This window comes from Sturnira hondurensis, unplaced genomic scaffold (assembly GCF_014824575.4).
Source record: "Sturnira hondurensis isolate 20B ecotype Veracruz unplaced genomic scaffold, ASM1482457v3 Scaffold0001304, whole genome shotgun sequence".
NCBI classification, from domain to species: Eukaryota; Metazoa; Chordata; class Mammalia; order Chiroptera; family Phyllostomidae; genus Sturnira; species Sturnira hondurensis.
Genome location: NW_028073935.1, coordinates 1518350 through 1538464, shown reverse-complemented (window position 1 = coordinate 1538464; position 20115 = coordinate 1518350). Strand labels below are relative to the sequence as shown.

At 45.1% G+C, this 20115-nt stretch overlaps 1 protein-coding gene across 1 annotated transcript in view; it reads right to left on the bottom strand.

Annotated features, from left to right (window-relative positions):
* Nucleotides 1-255: 255 nt before the first annotated feature.
* GMDS (GDP-mannose 4,6-dehydratase) overlaps nt 256-20115 on the bottom strand; it is a 717933-nt gene continuing 698073 nt past the window's right edge. The window contains exons 10-11 of the mRNA XM_037069886.1: nt 920-988; nt 256-702 (exon numbers count right to left, since the gene is read on the bottom strand). Coding sequence (XP_036925781.1) covers nt 640-702; nt 920-988 — 132 coding nt within the window. The 3' untranslated portion in view covers nt 256-639. The remainder of the gene's footprint in view (nt 703-919; nt 989-20115) is intronic.

The window sequence follows — 20115 nt, the reverse complement described above, 5'->3', positions numbered from 1 at the left end:
AAATCGGCTGCATAGAGTGGCTTATTGTCACTGAGAGGGAGAAAGAAATGTCCCAGGCAGAGACTCAGGAGGTCGCCCTGGCCAAGTCCTACTCAGGCCTGGCAGGGTTCTGCCAGCAGGGACTCTCTCAGATGGGGGCAGGCCTGAAGGAAGTTAGCTCACTCCAAGGAATGGATCGGGGTTTTGTTTTGTTTTGTCTGGGGCCCCTTATAGCCGCTTTTATAACTTTGAGAAAACACGGACATCGACTCCCACTGCTGGTTCATCGAAAGGCCATTTTTAATAAGAAAAAAGAAAAACCATTTGGAAGCCTCATGATTTCAGCTGTCTAATGACATAATTTCGAGTAAAGAGAACATGTGATTAAAACATCTAGTTGATTTCACAGAACCATTCAGAAGAGGCCTAGACAGAAAGAAAGTGGGCTGAACCGGGAGTGCCACTTCCCGGCTGCTGCAAATCTGAGCGGCCCCAGTCTCGCTGCCGGGACCACCGCATAGTGGCAGCGGGGGTCTCCAGCAACCGTCGGAAGGGGCGCGCAGCTCATCTCCGGCCCTCCAGGACTACTGCGGCCCCCGCACGGGGTTGGTTCCACCCGGACGAAGGCCAGCCGGGCGGGTCGGGGCTGGGCAGCCGCTCTCAGGCGTTGGGGTTGTTCCTCATGAGCTCCACATCGGCGTCCACCATCTCCCGTACCAGCTCCTGGGACCCGGGACAGGAGGTGGGCGGTGAGAATAGAGTTTCTGTCGCTGTTTCCTGGCGACAGCCGCACTCCCGTGGCAGCCTCCACCTGGTCCCCTCACCCTCCATCCTGGGCACCCTGGCACCCAGCTGCCCCCAGGCTGCCACTCTACTGTGGGGCCGAACGCGGCCCTGCAGCAAACGGGCCCACGGGCCCCACTGTGAAAAGGACACTTACATCAAAAGCGACCCGGGGCTTCCAATTCAGCTTCTGTTTCGCTTTGGTGCAGTCTCCTTGCAGAAAGTCCTAAAGGGTGGAGGGAGAGAGAGACAAGCTAGTCTGGGGTGGCAGTCCGGAGACGTGGGACCGTCCTCCCGAGGCTGTCTGCGTTCAAGGCTCCCGCTTCCCTCCTTTCGTCCCCCTCAGGGCACGTCATCTTGGCTCTGAGAGCCATAAATCACGCGAAGGTTGTGGTTAAGAATGCGCTGCACAGCCGGGTGAGGACCGTGACAGCCCTCCGCCTACAGCCAGCGCAGCCCTCCCGCGCACCGCGTCCCACGGACGCTCAGTGACTTGAAAATATACACTTGAAGTTGACAGGGACGCTACCGTAAGAACTGTTTTGAATTACTACATTTCTCAGGCGAGAAGAGAGAGAAGTGAGGAAATCACAGCCCCCTGCACCCACCCCCACCAGCCCCTCTCAGCGCAGGGACGCCCCTTGTCAGCCCCAAGCCACCAGCCACAGCGGCGTGGCGGCGTGGAGACGCGGTCTGGAGACGTCGTTCCAGGCGGGGCTGTGTGCCCCTTTTACTACCCAGCCGCCGTTAATTCCAGCTGAGCAGTGCTTTCCAACGAAACCGAAGCCTCACGAAGCAGTCCTCACCCTGACTTCCAGAAGCCCTAGCTACAGGATTTTCTATTCTGTTCGGTTCTGTTCCATTTCATAGAAAATGCTCATCTCGACCCACTACCGACGGGCAGTTTGAAAAACACCGCTCTGAAGAGCAAGCGCTGCTGCTGCACAGTGCCCCCTGACCGCTCCGTTGGAGGGTCAAGTTAATTTTCACACGAGCCTCCAGCTCCTGTACAAGAGGCCGGGGCCGGCATTTGCTTGATAATTGAGTTTCTCATCCCATCTGACAGGGCCTTATCAAAATGCTAAAAACTATCAAACAATGTACCCTTGACTCGTAGGGTCCGTTCACTCAGCTGTTACCAGTGAGCAGAAACTGCAAACACACCAGGGCTTAAGGGAGAGTTTCCATCCATTTAAAAGATTTCCTTGGAAAATTTGCTCAAAGAAAACTAGAGGAGAATAAATTAACCTTGCATCTTAGTCCTCACTCACCAATTTCATATTACAGCTCTATGAAGAAAATTGAGATGAGCATTTCAAGATGACTTGCAGAAAGGAAGGAGGGGAGGGAGGGAGAAGGGGGCAAGAAAGAAAGAATGAGAGAAGAAAAGAAAAAGTACTTGACCATTTGGGGAGTAAGATAAACACTTGGCTTTTCCACCTTCAAATGCATTCACCAAATAGTACATAAGATATGAGTGCTCGAAACAGAAGACTGTAGAGGCAATATGAAAATCGCTGAACTTTAAACAAGGTAAATATCTCGTTAAGACACCATTTTCACTACCAGTTATGTCAGCTGAAAGTAACAGATAATCAGGCTGCAGTTAAAAGCCTTTCTCACTCATTTCTCTCAGAATCCCCTGAAGGAGGTAGGCCTAGGAGATTTGTTACGGACTCACAGTGAAAAGGCCAGGAGAAGCAGGGCAAGACCTCCTGCAGGGCACTCTGCGGGTTCACCTTCCCCGGTATACTTTTCCTGCCATAGGGTGTCTGGATGCGCTTCTGAGTATCGTACTGTTTGCCTGAAATTATGCTCCGACAGAGTACCTTCAAAACTCTCATTCTCAATCATCCATCACGACTTTTTAGCATTGAATAAATCAAACTCCCAAAGGCATTCCATTTCATAATACAATGAAGTACTGATTTCCTCTCCAGAGCATTAATAACAGTAAAACAAGTTATTTCTGCTGTCCTGGAAGTCCATATACAGATTCTTCAGGAAAGGTAGGTTACAAAGCTTAATAATTAGCAATTTAACCCAGTGCTACATGGAACTGGAAATAAAGGTAGAAAAATGAATGAATTTATTTCTCTTTCCTTACTTTAAATAAACATGTATGTACTTCTACAATCCTTCTATTTTATGTTAAGAGTCACACGAAATATCCATTTTTTCCCCAGAGGGAGCTGTGAAATGCGGCATCATGAAGCAATATGGCCCTCCAATTCTATAGCAGTTACACAGCTTGGAGAAACATAGTTATTGTTTAATCACATAACACTTGTTGTAAATCAACCAGTATTGCATAGGATGTAATTCATGGCTCTGAACTTATGGTTAGCAAAACCCTAAAACCAAGTTTGGCTGCAAATGACCTCAGTAGGCTTGGGAAAGGGAGCTTTGTATTGTAATTATGTTTCCTGTATTTTTCTACAAGTAGCTCGTAATATAAAAACAACTGGGAAACTACAATTAAGGAAAAAGAAAAATGGTTTTCAAAAGCTTAGAAACAGACATTGCTACCATACACTGTAAAAGTATTTCATTGAAACCAGAGACGCACCCAGTTAAACTTCCCAATTTAGTTTTGAGCCCAACTCCTACATTCCAGTCTAGCAGCTTACTTTAACCTCCTGCCAAGGCTCTGTCTCCCTGAAATTTAATTAGACCAAAAGACCTTGTGAAGGGAAAGGATGAAGCTCCATCAAAACAAAACAGCAGCTCTTTATGCCAGATGCGACTGAGCTAACATCTAGAGCAGCCCCCGTGCTTGTGCCCTAGTCAGCTTTTAGGGGAAGATTGCAAACATCCCAGCCTATTTGAAACTTCGTTCCTCCTGAAAGACCTTCTTACCTCTTCCTGTGTGTCCTTCAGATAAAAGATAGAGTAAATGATTTGATTTGCAAGGCTTGGGGCCCAAGGTGTCCTTAAAGGGTGGCACAGTGAGGGCCTGGCATAGGAGTGTACTTGGCTCTGGAATGACAGCAAGGGCATGGAAAGGCCTCTTTAAATGAGCCTTCCGCTGGCCTGAAGAGAAATAAGGTTGTGGACAGCAGGAACTGCTCTTCTCAGAGGACTGTGTAGAGCAGCGGGGTGGCCTAAGAGAAAAATAAGGCTGAAACATAGTTCCCTTTTAAATTTCACAAGTCCTCTCCACTAGGGTGTGATCGGCAACTAAGGATGAGAAAGAAACACGAGTTCATCTGTTTTACTCTTTTCTTCTTTTTTTGAAAGTTCAGTTCCTTCTTTGTTTATAGGCTTAAAGCTACAGTATGACAACAGGAGCAAAAGCTGAATTAAAGTGATGATTTTATGTACAGTTTCCAGAATGGACTTTGTGCACTGGGTGGTCTGGAACCTTTCTATAAATAAGACAATAAAGCTCTGAGAAAAATCTGAAACATTTCTATGTGAGTATGACATTTCCTGAACTCTGGCTTCTGGTGTCTTCACCATTTCCAATGCTATTCTTTACGTGAGCTCTACAGTTTCAACATGTGATTTATTATTGTCAAATTCAATTACGGTTAGCCAAGCATTTTATAGCAGCAAACAGCATAAGCAAGAGAAAATGTGTATGTCCAGATGCCTAGAGCCCCCTTCCTTTTTCTCAGAGTCCCTAACTGCTATTGACTTGTTTGACCTTTAGGAGTTGTCCTCTAACTCTGTCTAGGCATAAACCCTAAAGGCCAAGGCCAGTGGTCAAAGCTGTGAACCACAGCAGCAGGAGGGAATGTTTTGCTGCAGCAATTTTTCAGGCTTTCCTGGCTTATGTTCTTGTTATAGTGAACCGATAAAGGACCAGACCAAATTCTGGGAAAGTCATTAAGCCAGTTTCTGAACCCACAGTAGTTAACGTGATGTCCAGGAAAGCAGAGACCATGCTGAGCCATTATCTTCTACTCTAACTACAGTCCCCTCTCAAGTCTCCTGGACACCTTTTCATCTATATCAAGATAACAACATATCTTGAAATGACACTGGTTGGTTTTCTTTCCTTCCCCCAATTTTACTTTATTTTGACTATTATTTTATGCATTAAATCCTTTTGATACCCACCCACTTTCCCTAAAATCTTTGTGGGTAATGTTATTAAATAGATTGTATTATATATCTTTCAAAGTTCATGGGCTCATGTTTTTCTTTCTCTTTTGAGATTGCACTGGGAAATTTTTACTATTTATTTCAAATTATGTGTTGGATGCCACATTCCTTTGACAGGTCTGCTTGTAAGGTTTGCAAAGGACATCTGTTTAGGTGGAGAAATATTTTAAGAGTGTGAGCTCTTTTGGCAGGATGTTGTTAAATTTCTAATGTGCATATTGAAAGAAACTGACTCAAGTGCTATGAAAAAGGAGAAGATGTATAGACAGGGGATGTTAATAAGGAAAATTAAGACTGATGAGAACCCTGGTTAAACATCGTCAAGAATCTAAGCTATGGAGCTGGAGCACACTCAGCATTCGTTTCTTTCCTTCTACTTTTCTTAAAAAAGCAAAATTGTAGAATAGTTCAGGCTCCAAGGGAATAAAAGAATGCCAATGAATTTGGTTACTGATCTAACTTTATGCTAATGGAGAGTGAGCTGGAAAGATTTACTCTTGGGGAAATGCTTCTTTTTAGAAAGACAAGACTGCTAAAAAAATACTGAAAAAGCTTCAGTAAAATGGAAAAAGCTTCAAAGAATATCTCACTCAAGATTAAAGTATGCAGCTGAGAGTCAGTAAGAATGGGGAAAACTGAAGTCTGAAAGTTCCCCCAGAAAGTGGTGCAACATATTGTCTCTTATCATGCAGTTGCAATCCAGATGCTCATAAATAGATCCTTTGATTGAAACCTTCCCAAAGAGGGAGCAAACCTCAGAGCAGTAAGAAATGCAGTGGCCTTAATAATGGTAAGGAGCATTTCCCTTCTCTCTTCCCGGTTACTGCTGTATCTCAGCGCAAATTGAAGTTGAAGCCAGGCATCTCCTTTAATGACAAGGAGTGATAAGAGACAAGGAGAAAACAGCGGGCCGTCTCGTCCGCTCAGGAAGCTGGACCAGGGGCACTGTCCATCAGCAGGGCTGACAGAACGCCGTCAGAGCACAAACAATGCTTGGGCTCAACCTCAGGGAAATGGAGCCGGTCAGCACCGGCTCCAACGAGCATTCTGACAGTGGAGATAAAGTGGCAAAGGGAGAACAACAGAGTAAGCTTGCTTTCATGGTGTCCCCATCCTCAGTTACCCAGGCAGAGGCCTTGGCGATCAGCAGAGGCAATCAGCATGGGCGACTATGTGTTCCCTGGCGGAACTCTGACATCGTGACACTGTCACCTCCGCTGGTGGCCTCACACATGAGCCCCCCCCCCATTAGTTATGACTCAGGATGTGCTGTGCTGACCTCCTGGGTAGTGCCTGAGGGTTGGGGGTCTCCAAGGATCCTGTGACCCCTCACTTGATCCCATTTTTCTTGGCTGGGAACCACTTAGTTTCAATTGGTAGAATTTGTCATTTGGAGTCAGTAGTTATTAAGAGCTACCAAAGGGAAAGAAATCCCCCTACTCCTATGCCGCAGACACTAATGAAAAAGCCTGCCTGGCATGGTAGAGCTTCCTTGGAAAGGGAATGAGAATGTTGTCTTCATTGTGTGTCCACTTGTAAACAGAGCCTAGTGTTGTTGTTGTTGTTTTATAAAAGGATTCACTTTATAAAGGGAGAACCTAATTAATGTCATTTTTAATGCAGCATACATATAGACACATCTTTTTTCATTTGTATTTTAAAAATATGGTTAGCACAAACAGAGAATGTACTGAGGCAAAAAGGGTTCTGTGAGACACACAGCACAGTTATATAGGGGAGATACAGGACACGAACACCTTGATCTCCTTTTCAATGAGAGTTTTAAAAATATTCTGGAGGAACTCCTTTCAGGCAGACATGCCTGAGACTTGTGGAGACAAGGACAGTGGTGTACTGTCCTCTGTGGACACATGTAGTGCCTACAATTTATGCCATACTGCAGCCTAGCCTCTCCCCGTGATGGGCCGAGGCAGGGCGGCCTTGAGCAAAGTGCCAGGAACACTCCTGCCATTGGCACCATTGGGCCCTGCAGGCCTTCGGGGCCTGTCCTGTTCAACCAGGCTCTGGTTTGAGTGGGCTGAGCAGAGACAGAAAAGCATTTTTCAGAAGCTATACCTGGTAGCTTTGGGGGAGCTATATCTACTTATAAGTGGGTGTTTAATAGGAACTTTAAATAAAATAAGCAAATAAGATTTGGAGGATGTACTCTTTTTTTTAAAAGATTTTATTTATTTTATCTTTAGAAGGGAAGGGAAGGAGAGAAGGAGAGAAATATTAATGTACGGTTGCCTCTCCTGAGTCCCCTGCTGGGAACTGGCCTGCAACCCAGGCATGTGCCCTGACTGGGAATTGAACTGTGATCATGTGGTTCGCAGGCCCGCGCTCAATCCACTGAGCTACGCCAGCCAGGGCTAGGAGGATGTACTCTTACATCACACATATTTATGAGGTTCCAGATCTTTCTGTTCCTGTTCTCTATCTATAATTGTAATTGTAGAGTTAATCTTTTTTGGTTAGTATTCTTTCTTGATCCCTGGTGCTTGAAGGAGTATCAACCTGGGGAAGGCCAAATTAAGTTTAGTACCTGGGGCCCTCCTGGTTCTGATTTCTTCCCTAACTAGCTGACATGGGGGCTGACTCACAGTTGTAGTGCAGGGCCAGTTAATGAGAGGGAGATAAGACTGTTAGTGACCTCAGCATTCCAGGCTTCAAAGCCAGCACCATCTTCTTCGGAAATTACTGGTTATAGTTAATAGCTGTATCCAGGGTGTAAACACTTACCCAGGCTGGTAGGAGGTGACACAAACCCCAAGGAAAGGAGATAAAGCACCTTTAAGTGGACTGATTAAAGATTGTTGTGACATAATTGGCAAGTGGCATTCTGGAGTGTGAGACACGAGCTACTTTTCTTTTGCCACTTAGTACTTTTTACCCTCAGACCACTTCACATACATCACCTAATTAACTTCCACATGTTCACATTCATAATGCAACTCAAGAGATCTTGTATCTGTGTCAGGTGACCTATTTCCTAGGATGAAAGCACTGTACAGAGTATCTGTGGGGGTTCCAGCCCAACTCAGTCATTTGGCTTATCTCCAGCCTGCTCGCTGGGGGAAGGACCTTCTCATCCAGGAAGTCCAGCTCAGGCCACAGGTGACCTCAAATCCCACAAGACAACAGTGATTTTCCTTAATCTTCCAGTTTGTTAGGAAATCTACCTCACCCTTTAAAAAAGTTTCTCCTTTGAACATTAGTACTAGAGAATATTGTGAATAATATCAGTACCTCCATTATACAGATGGGATATTTTTTCCTTTGGGGTTTTTCTGAACTTATATATTAGGTCATTCAAATTCAAGAAACTGCACTTCAATAACCCTCCCTCTCTCTCTCTCCCTTCCTCCCATTCTGCCATCTAGCCATCCAACCCCAGCCACCCATCTTTCTTCTCAACCAAAATAGACATGACAGGACAGGGTAATTCAAACATACATCCACACGCTCATTCTAATGTCCATTCCCTCAGTAACCTAAACTCTAGGACTAACCAGGGAACTTACTACATCCAAATTCTTGCTTTTTGGTTGTTTCTCTGAAGGCTTTTATATTTGAAGAAAAATTAAGAAAATGACTATGAGATTGGTTGGTAAGGTCTTTGAGAGGCAAGGAGAAAAGGTGAATATTAATATGGATTTTAGGCTTTTTATGATTATATTTGTTTATTCATTTGGTTTCCTATTATCATTGTTAATAGAGAGTTTTACTAGGCCACCAGGTACCTGTACTACATGGTTACCTGGCAATCTTTCTTTTGTATCTGTGTAAGAGAAACATAATCCTATACCTGAATGCATCTACACAGAGATGCATCTATGGAGATATCGAATACTGTCAACAAGCCATAATAGGATTTTGGACTAAAAGCTAGGGTTTCTGGTTCTTAGTCCAGCACTCACAAGGCTCAGTAGGACAAACCCTCCCTAGAAAGTCTTTAAAGAATATACTTTATGCTACATTAGTTTGAGTGGCAAAGAGCTCTCTGAATGAGAAAGACTACATGAACATATGGAAATACCAACATACTCGATCGCTGCATTAATGTGATGGACCCCATCATAAACAAAGCAACAAACAAGTGTTGGAGAGGTTGTGGAGAAATGGGGACCCTAATCCACTGTTGGTGGGATTGCAGACTGGTACAACCATTATGGAAAACAGTATGGAATTTTCTAAGAAAATTAAAAATGAATCTGCCTTTGACCCGGCAATTCCACCTATAGGATTATATCCTAAGAACCTGGAAACACTAATACAAAAGAATCTATGCATCCCAATGTTCATAGCAGCACAATTTACAATAGCCAGGAGTTGGAAACAACCTAGGTACCCATCAGTAAATGAATGGATCCAAAAACTATGGTACATCTACACAATGGAATTCTATTCAGCGGCAAGAAAGAATGAGCTCCTACCCTTTGGAACAGCATGGATGGAACTGGAAAGCATTATGCTGAGTGAAATAAGCCAGGTGTTGAAAGACAAATGCCATATGATCTCACCTTTAACAGGAACCTAAACAACAAAACAAACAAGCAAGCAAAATATAACCAAAGACACTGAAATAGAGAACAGGTGGACAGTGACCAGAGGGGAGAGAGGAGGGAATTTCATGGGGAAAGGGGAAGGATTTACAGGAACTAGTATAAAGAACACATGGACAAAAACTAAGGGGGGTGGAAAAGGGAGGGAGGAGGGAAGCACTGGGAGGGTGGGCTGAGATGGGAGTAAAAAACAGAAAACTGTACTTGAACAACAATTAAATACATTTTTAAAAATGTTAAAAAATAAAGTGATGGACAGAGAAAAGTATATAGTGTATGATTCAATGTATCATACAATAGGAAGTTGCAGGACAGGCAATCAAATTGATGGTGACAGAAATGAGGTGAGGGAAGGGGATCAGCAGGTAGGTGCACGAAGGAACTTTTGGGTGGTGTTTTTATGTGGATAAGAGTATAGGGTACATGACTGCACATATTTGTCAAAGCAGATCAGACTGTGGTGAAGATCTATGCATTTCACTTTACATAAATTCTAGCTTAACAAGAAAAAGATGACTAGAAACCAACAACAGAGATATCACTGGAGAAACCTGGCTTCATATCGTGGCTCAGCCACTGTGTTGTGTGACTTTGGAGGGCAAGTTCCTTAATGTTTCTGAGCCTCAGGGTTTAAACATGTAAAATGCGGAAAACAGCCTATCTTGCAGGGATGTTACGAGAAGTCAAGATTATACAAGGAAAGGTGCTAGCAGTAGTTCTAATTCATTACATACAGGTTTCCTGTTAGGGCTAGCTATTGTTGCTTTTATATCTCAGTTGTAAGAAAAGCTATTCTCTTAATTTCTTGTAGTAACATAATAGATGAAAACATGGGCTCTCTTGTGGTTTTTTTATACTTACATGCTACTTTTACCCTTGCATTCCAACCCAACTTCTATTTTTAAATCCTTTTGAATAGTGGTAACCAGAGTATGCAATTTTGTATTCTGCTTTTCCCCAATTATTGTAATCATTTGACATGCTCTTGACTGTTTGCTGCCAAACATTTACTCCTTTAGATGCTGGGGAAGCCACCATGGACAAGATGAGGCCATTCTTATGAGCTTACATTCCAGAAGGGAGAGACAAGTCAAGAGCACAGGAGACATGAATAAGACCATTTCCACTGGGGGAGGGGGGAGTGCGGTGGGAGCACTGGGCAGAAGACTGAAGAGGAACTGAACTTGACTAAGAGTGGGAGGGTTGGGTGGGGAAGGCCTTTCTAAAGAGATAAACATGGATCAGAGATTTAAATAAGAAGAAAAAAAGCTAGTCACATGAAGACTCACAATGGAAGGGTCCTTTTGGGAAAGACACCTGAGCAATTCACTCAGTCTAAGGAGCAGAGAAAAGGCTGCTGAGTCTGCAGAGTCATCAACGGGATCAAAGCCCAAGACAAGGTCAAAGTGGTAACAATGGTCAGTCAGATTACAGCTGGCCCTCTGCGTAATCTCTCTCACATAGCCCAGGCCACTCTTGGCAAAGCCATGTTGTCACAGACTTTATTCTCTCATCACTGATTGTCTCTTCAACTGTAAGGCTTAGAGCACCTGTAGCTGGTAGGCCACCATTATAAACCTGGTTAACTCAACTTGACATAGTTCAAAGTCTGATTTTTCTGACACTAATGTAATTTTTGAAAGTAAGTATGAGACTGATTTCTAGTTATGTTTTTAAAAGGGTGTGTGACTTATTTTTGCCTACCATGCTCCAATTCTAATGCACAACCCCTTTCCCTCCTGAAAAATCTGCCACTCTTCGTTTTGTTTAGGCCACCCAACCTAGAACTATCTGGTTACTCTCGAAGGGATTAGATCCAGGACACAGATCCCAGAGGTCAGTGGTCTGTCTTGCTACTCTGGCAGCTCCTGGGGTGTGGGGTGGAAAGGCTGTTCCTCTCCTGGACAAATGGGGACACATTCAACCTCCTCAGGGCTCCTGAGATGGTGTCCCCTCCTTTACTTCCTTCTGTGTGAGCTGAATCCTGGCCGGAGTGAAACTGTGACCACACACTTACCTTGCTGACTAAGGAGCCTCTTCTCTTCTTCACAAGATAACAAAAAATGGGACACAGCACTGAAACTTGCTTGGGTTTTATAAAAGTTTTTTTACCAAATTCTCTCCCCTCCCTCTGTGTGTGTGTGTGTAAATATCCACTCATCTACAGAGAAAAAACCCACTTTACTTCAACATGTACAGTCCTTTATCTGCCTGCTACACAATGTCTGCAGCTTAGATTTTGCTCTGAGCCACTGGAGGCTTTAAGAACTGCAGGCATACACTCTGCTGGACATTTCAGACTTCACTGTGGGTACTGTGCTAAGTTCGAAAGGGGCAGTGTAGGAGAGGAGACCAGAGGAGACAGTGGCCACAGATGTCATGAGCGATGATGGCCAACTGGACTGGAAGGGCAGTGGTGAGCATGGGAAGATGGAAAGAAATGGATAAACTTGGGATCTCCTTTGAAGGTACAGTGGAAAGAGGACTTGCTGATAGGCTGATGTCAGGGTGAGGGAAAGACAGAATTCATAGAGAACTTGTAGGATTTTGGGCTTGAATGAGAATCTTTTCATTGTTTTCAAATGCAATGTACAGATTTTCACTGCTACCAGCAAAGTATAACATTTTATTACAACCCACTGGCATTAGCTACTATCTCCTTTTCAAGGAAAAGTCACATTTTCATGATTATGAATCAGAGACTCTTTTTAAAATATTACTCTTATAAAATTATCTATGATCTCTTATACCATTCCACAGAACACACTCTCTTGCTTTGAATCTTGATTTGAAACCAAAGCTTCTTAAATGAGGAAGTCTGATGAATTCAGAGAAAGTAGCTCAGTGTCCACAGGCCCCACCTGTATTCATGTGAAAGGAAGGTGCAGGAAAGGCAGCTCACCTTATTTCATGACCCTAGCTAGTAGGTAACTTTAGCTGTGCCTTAGGACAAGCAAGGAAAGGGTTAAATCAAACTGTGTCCACTATGCCAACCAGCACGTCCTGCTTTTAATCTATGGCTTGTTGCAGGAGGAAGTCCGAGAGGTGGCCTTTCACATGACATCATAAAAGCCTGATTTATCACCAGCCACCAAACATCTAGAAAATCATAACATCCTTTCAGGAAAATGCAGTGGAAAATAATCAGGTTGACTTTGATGAAAGCTTTGGTAGGGACTCCCAAGTGTGACACTCTGCACAGTAACCCTTGGCAGGTGCTCTGATTGCACTCAGAGAGGCCTTCGCTGACAAGGCTGCAAGTCTGAGCTCACGGCTGCCCACAATGAAGTGTGGCTTCAATGTACACAGATAAAGCAAGAGTTTGGCTCATGCTCTGCCAGCTTGCCTAAAACAACACTTCAGCATATGTGAAAATGTTTTGGAAATGACAAGTCTATCCAGATGTGAGAAATTGTTGATTGCAAAAATATAAACATCACACTCTTGTTACATAATCCACTACTATACCAGTAACACCAAGCCACAATACTTCCTATACTGCACCCACTGACCTGTTCTTCTCTGCTCCCCTAGGACCCCTTCTCTGCTCCCCTAGGACCATGTTTAGGACACAACTCTGCAGTCAGAATTCTTTCCTATGTATTATTTCCAGAGTCATAGGTCACTGTGCAATCATTCTTAATAACTAAGGGGCTGAGAGCTGACAGAGAAGAGACACTCCAAATGTCAGAGGAAATGAAGGGATGAATTGCTCACGCCACAAGGGGGAATATTTGCATCTCTGCATTGTTTCTCTTGCTCAGTAATTTGATAAAACCACCAAGCAGGAACTTCGTCTCTTTTGATGTGCATGTTGCGCTCTGCAAATAAACACAGGAAAGAAGGACAAAGGCAGACCGTAGTATTGGGTGGTTCTAGAATTCTGGACTTATCAATCCTACAAAAACATGTTAGCCTAGAAAGTAGAACTACCTTTGCAAGGTGATGCCAACTGTGAGATGCTAGGATTCTTGAGTTTTGGGGAAAAGTGGTGTTATAAAGATTGAGGACTGACAAAGGGCTAGCCTGGGTTAGAAGGTGGGCAAAATGAAGATTAGGGACTGGGTAACTTTCAAAGTAACTTTCGCTAGGTTTCATTGCCATACTTCAAGTGTTCTGTACAGAGACTATTCATAGGATTCAAGATTCACATGAGTAGACACAGCCCTGCGAAGGCTCCTGGAAGTTTGGTGCTCAGCATGACCACCGGGGAGGTGAGAGTCTCTAAGCTGAAGGAGCTCAAAGCCTGGGCACTGACTTTACTAACCTAGGAGGGAGGCCATCTGCTGCCACCTGAAGCAGCCCTAACCACACCACTGTTACAGTGATTTCTTAAGTGAAAATGCCTGCTCATGCCCAATCTGCCCAGGATTCTGTGCAGGGAATAGGAATGATATAGAAGAGAGCGAAGAGGGAGGCACAGCTTCTGCCCTGCCATGAGTTCTGTAACTGAGCTTTCCTCATCTGTAAATGAGTTCATGGTGGGACTAGAAGAATCTGAAGGCAGCTGTTCTAGGCTACTGTTTGCCACTCTGCTAGGACTGTGGTGCTTGATCAGGTGCTGTGTGTCTTGTGTCAATGCCTGTGGATCTGGTCTGGCTTAGCTTTAGCACTGCATTCAAGTTTTGTTCCTGAACAAAGCTGGGTGGAAAGGTGAGCTGGGTGACTTAGCACACAGTCAGGTGGCAAAGGGTGGTTGGAGGCCTCTCCTGACCCTGGTCCCATAGCATCTGTGCCCGGGTGGGTTGGGCACATGCTTCCTAGATGGCTCTATGCACAGGGCACTAGGCAGGGGTCCAGTCCCTGAGGGTGGGAGCCTGATTTAGAGGGTGATGTGCTATACCCAGTCCTGAGGGAGCTAGGCCTTCAAACTTCTCCATGAAATCATCCCTGGACATTCAGGTAGCTACATACAACCAATCAGACTGAGTGCTTCAGTTACCTTGTGGCTGTACAGCAGCTAACTGTGGTACCTCATGTTTCTGGGCTACATATGTCCCTGAAACACTTGCATGATAAGTAGTGGTGACAATGGGGAAGCAGATTTTCCACTGACCTACTGGAGACTGCTGCTGGCTTAGTAGGCGTCCACTCGGGGGGCTGTTCAGTGAGGTTCCCTCTATAGTGGGCTAGGGAGCCACCTCCACTCCCTCCCTGCCCCCTCCCATGGCCATTGATTCAGGACTCAAAAGTGACAGGCCTCCTGGCTGTCATCAGCCTCAGAAATCAGTGAGGCTTGATGACTGGTTTAAGGGTCAGGGGAGCTGGGGGTCCCTTAAATCCAGCAATGACAACATCGCTTTATTTGGCCCTTTCATTCTGCTAAACACTTCACATACCTCACTGTTTAACCTTAAAGATCTTCTGTGGTACAAGAGGAAAGTAAGGCTCCAGCCTCACTCCAGAGAAGTGTGGATTCAAACCCAGGTTTGTCTGACTCTAAAGACAAGGTAATTAGCCTATTTATCTAGACTCCCTCTCTTAGAGTCTCTCTCTTCAGTAAGCAGGCTGACAATAGAAGAGAACAAAGCTAGGCCACATGAGCTGTTCCAGTCAAGGAGACAGTGTTGATGAGCTTGAAGTCAAGCCCTAAAGAAGAATGGATTAAAAGACAGAAGAGGAGAATATGCTTTCACTCTACAGAGGTCCAGAAACACTAAAACATAGTTGGATTACTATGTTGATGATAGATTCAAGCAAATAAAGGAGTAGAAATCTAAGAGTCAGAAAAAAAAGGGGCACGTCAAGAGAAACCAGGCTGACACGAACACACGGGTCTTCATCAAAGCTATATACTGTGACAAGGTTGGATCCAGCCTTGTATTTGAAAGTGAAAATGAATTCATGGCTTTTATCCAGCTGGAGGTAGAAGGTTTTATAGAGGGAACTTTGGCTAGATATAAAGTATCTTGCTTTGGTTAATATAATTAATGTAGTTTTCTCAAAAATAACTATCACTTTAAGTACTATCAAGAATGGTCAGGACAATGACCCTTCTATTTATGAATGGCTAAAACTCAGATGAGTGGCCATTTGCCAGTGGAAGTATTTCTTCTTCTTTGGCCCCCTGACACTACCAGGTCAGACACCCAGGAGACTGCCTCTGGCAGATCCAGGCTTTTGGGTGGATTCTTCCAGGAGCCACACAGCTTTCTAGAATGGCAAGGAATACTAAAGTGAATCCTGACATGGGAATTTTGTGAGTTTGGGAAACTTCCAAAGGACCTTTGCTCTGTATTTGACGCCCTCAGAACACCGTTTCCTATGAAGAGACTTTACCTTACAGAATTCAAAAGAGTAGTCTGGTCTTGTTTGTGCCACTGCCATGGCCACTACTAACAGAAAATGGAAAGACACTGTTCTTTACTTTACAGGGCAGAGCTTTTCAGTTTCAGGCCCTCAGTAGCTAAGGAGGCTGCTACTGGACCTGTATACAAGGAGAACAGGTCTGGAGAACACAGGACTTCTAAAGACTATATCCAAATCTACTTCATTTTGAGTTTAATAGTGAGAGTTCAGAAAGAAAGGGATGCCTCTAATGACCACCTTAATAGTAATGATAGTAATCGCTATCACAAAGACAACAGCACTTACTACTTAAAAAGGACTCTCTAGTCTATTTTCTCAAGTAATCCCGGCAACGTTCAGTCATCATGCACTGAATAGCCATAATCACCTGGTTCTCAAGAAGTTCAAGGTCCAATGGTGGAGACCAATAAGCAGATGGCAATATCTGATGCATGTCACGGTGTGGGGTAATGACAGAGAGCAGGTGAACAGAGAAGGAAGTCAGAATGAGTGCAGGGAGTAGGGAGAAGGTTGACTTGAAGGGCCATATGAGAAGGGGCAAACGAGCTTTGTGGTCAGCCTCAGAAGTGCCCTGTGCTAAGCATGTCACAGAAGTGCTTGCATAAATGAATGATGGGGGACTTGTCTAGCAACCCCACCCATGGAAAAGTGCTAGGACTAAGCCACTTGCACAGTGGGACAGAGGAGGGGACTTCAGCCAAGCAGGGGCTCACAGCCCAGCAAGGGCCCAAAGCCTCAAAAATCCTTCAGAGTGGATTTTTCGATCCCTTAGCTGGGTGGTGAAGAATGACTAAAGAGTAGAAACACAAAGAGCAAAGGCAAAGTCTAGGTGTAGAGGAATGGGAGCTGAAGGGCACACTGGTGCTAGCAAATTTTCCAGGAATTGCAGTTTGGGATGGCTGGGGGTGGAGGGGAAAACCCCCTTCCTGCTGTCTGCAGACCCCCAGGAACCAGCAGTCAGCAATAGTTTGGCATGAAATTTGGAGTCAACCTAGATGAATCCCTGTTCCATCATTTACTCACTGGGTTTCAGTTTCCTCATTTATAAACTTGTTAAATTTTTTCCATCAACAATAAATATCAGCTTAGGACAGTGCCTGGCATCAAGGAGGCACTTAAACAGTAGCCGGTATCAGCGCCCAATGGCATGGCTCCACCGGGCCTGGAGAACCCAGCACAGTCCCTTAGGTCTCTGTGCAAGCTCGCCAATGTTGCTGCCCACCAGCCCCTAGAGAAACCTCTAATTAGAGCAATCGGCAGCTGTCTTTCATCATACTGTGAGTTCCCATAGCCTGGAATATTCTTGTTCCTCCTCTTCATTTATTTAAACCATACTCCTGTAAAAGCACATGAGAAATCAGGTTGTAATGAGAGCCATGATGAAAGTAAAATTGAGTAGTGAGGGGTCAATAATGCTGATGAGGTGATGTGTAAGCAGTCATGATTGACAAGGGGGAGCCAACTGTGGGAAATCCATTTCAGATAGGGCAGCAGTCTGGGCTGGGGACTCTTGGTGGCAGAGGGCTGGTTGGTCACAAACCAGAAGTTGTTACAGCTGGCAGTGAATTTAAGATGTAGCAATTCGTAGTTTTGCCAAGAATGATCCCTGGATACCTATCATCCTCTGGGTATTTATTAGACCCTCTGCCCACAGGTGTCTTGGGTTTCCCCTGGGGAAACTTTTGGCCATCCAGGGGCTGGTGATTAGATGGGACTGATTTCAGGACATCCTGGCAAGGGGCTAGAGACCAGAGCAGGACAGACACTCGCTGCTAGTAGTTCCAAAGCCTAGAGGCCTTGGAGAAAGCCCTGAAGCTCACACGGATCTGCTTCCACTTCTTAGCTCCCACCCAGGGGTCCCTGGAAGAGGGAGTGGGGTCTGACATATTAAGTTCATCAGAAATAACCTATGTCACAGTCACCATATTAGCAAAGATTAATGGAGTGAAGTATGTTCAGCCCACTGATGGCACACAGAGAGTGTTGTGAGAGGCACTGTGGGTCAAAGAACAAGGAGGTCTTTCAGGAGAAAACACTCACCTTCTTCCTGTCAGAGGAGGTAAATGCCACAACTGACTGATAGTTAGGGTACCTCCCCACCTGTGAGGGCCTAACTAACCCCAGCCTGTGGCAGAATCCAAAGGGCCACTTTGATCTTTATCAGGTAACTCAATTCTTCTTACATCACTTCTTTGGCTGAGCCTCTGAAAATAACACGGGATCCTCAGAGCACAGAGGCCATCGGTGGAAAAGACCCCCAACCATGCCAGCCATGGTCCAGAAGACAGGCTCGGGCTTCAGCAATGCACTGCTCATAGCTCCCTGCTCTTCAACACCTTCTTTCTCTCCTAGCCTTCTCTTCTCTTTCCTTTCCTCCTGAAGGATTCATTTTTTTATAAAGCAACGGCTTTTATATATTGGTCTACTTTCCGTTTAATATTTTTGCATATCTCTTTCAGACTTACTGCATCTCCCTGGCTTACCTTCATGAAAGAGGAAAAAGAAACGCACCCCTTCTTCCCCTAAATGGCGCAGAACACATTGGAAAATTCCTCAGGACTAGAAGCAGGTCCTGCTTCACCTACCTCTTTGGGACTTCCTCTGTCCTTTCTCATCAGTCACTCAGCCTTGGCACCACCCTGCATCGCTCTTGCCTTTGGCCTTGTCCTCTCTCTGCTTGAAAGTCATGCTCTTCAGATATCAGTGGACAGTAATAAGTTTCATTTCTGTTGAAATCTGGCTGGTTTCAGACTTTAAACCCACTCCAAAGTAATCAGTTCAACAACTCTTATTCTGGTCTGCCTGGAAGTTTTGGTTTGTGGAAGGGAAAATGAACTCCTCCTTTTACACCTTCAAAATATCCCCCTCTCCTAAGGTTAAGGCCATTCTAGCCTGGTCCACTAGGCTGGAGAACTGGCTCTCACAGTGACCAGTCTTGAGTTATAAGTAAAGTGTGTCTAGTCATCCTTATGAATAGAAGCACAGAATAATATTTTGACTTTAGAAACCCTGCTTTCATGCTCTGTTTGTAGCATCTACTTGAAGGATGTAGGGGGCCAGCTGTGCTGGTCCCAATAGGAGGTGGAGGAGCCAGGGACCAGCAAGATCTGTCCCTGAGAGTCCCACAGGAAGCTGGTGGGACTCGGCAGTGCTCAGGGTGGGGTGCAGGTCTCATAGCCCAGTGCACACAAGGAAGAGCTGGCCACACGCAGCCCCTTACCTCTGATGCTCACCCTTTCCTTTCTCTGAGCTTTTCCATATTTTTCTGCCATTTAATTTTTCCCTATTTTTAAATATCTGCTTATGGAGATGCCTCAGGAGCTTTTAACTGCCCCCATCCCCAGTCTTGGCAGAGTGGACACAGCTACCTCTTAGGGAGTCTGCTCAGGAGGTGGGCATCAGGCAGATCGAGCCAGTACTTCCTTTGATTTTCTCATCGGCTTGCTTTTCTCCACCTGTCTCCTCAGAGAGATAAGTGATTCTGCACACATTTTATAAAGTTGGTGGGAGCCTTCACCAGGCTGAATGAATTAGAAACCGAGTGAGGGTCCTCAGAAAAAGTGTTCTAGAATTTCTTCCTCAGACCACACCCATTTTGAGGGCAGGGAAATGATTTACTTATCTTGGTGTCTCTGGGACACAGCCCATTGCTGCATAGAAAGTAGATATTATAAGAAAAACGGCCTCTCTCTTTAAGATGAAGCCCAGACATTCCACAGTTTAGTTGGACACTATCCCTTAAGGTTCTCTTGCTTCGTTAATTACTCCTGTCTCCAAAGGGCTTCAAGTTCTTTATCTCCCCCTAGACTCCAGTTGGCATCAAGAGGCAGGTGGAGCCTGCAGAAGTCCCACTAAAACATTGAGAAAGAACAAAGGATACCTGCTCTAGTTCTGCCTCGGGGGACTCCTCACAAGGCTCCCAGTCCCTCCTAGCCCTTCCCAGCCCATGACAGGCCTCATGCTGGGCCCTGAATTCTATCTCTGCCTATTTTGCCAACAACCAGGAACTGCTTCCAGACACTCCCCCAGTTGTGCAGACTGGGTCTGGCAGGTGACCACTCCCCCTCCACAGCACCGAAGCTTAGCCTGCAGCCTTGAGTCTGAGGATATGCTGTCTTTCCCCCAGGGATCAGCTTCAGGAAGGCCCTCATCTGCAGGTGATACTGATCTCACCTTGAGGGAACATGTGAGTTAGGTACACATGGGGCTCCATCAGCCAAACTGTCAAATTACCACCCAGGTGCTCCTAGTTGGGCACCCAAGTCTCCCTTCAGCACAGTTGCCCAAGCCTTCCTACTTTCTCTACTCTATTTCCATAAACACACCCCACAGACTAGATAATGTGAAATCCTGAGTAAGTTTAAGGCTT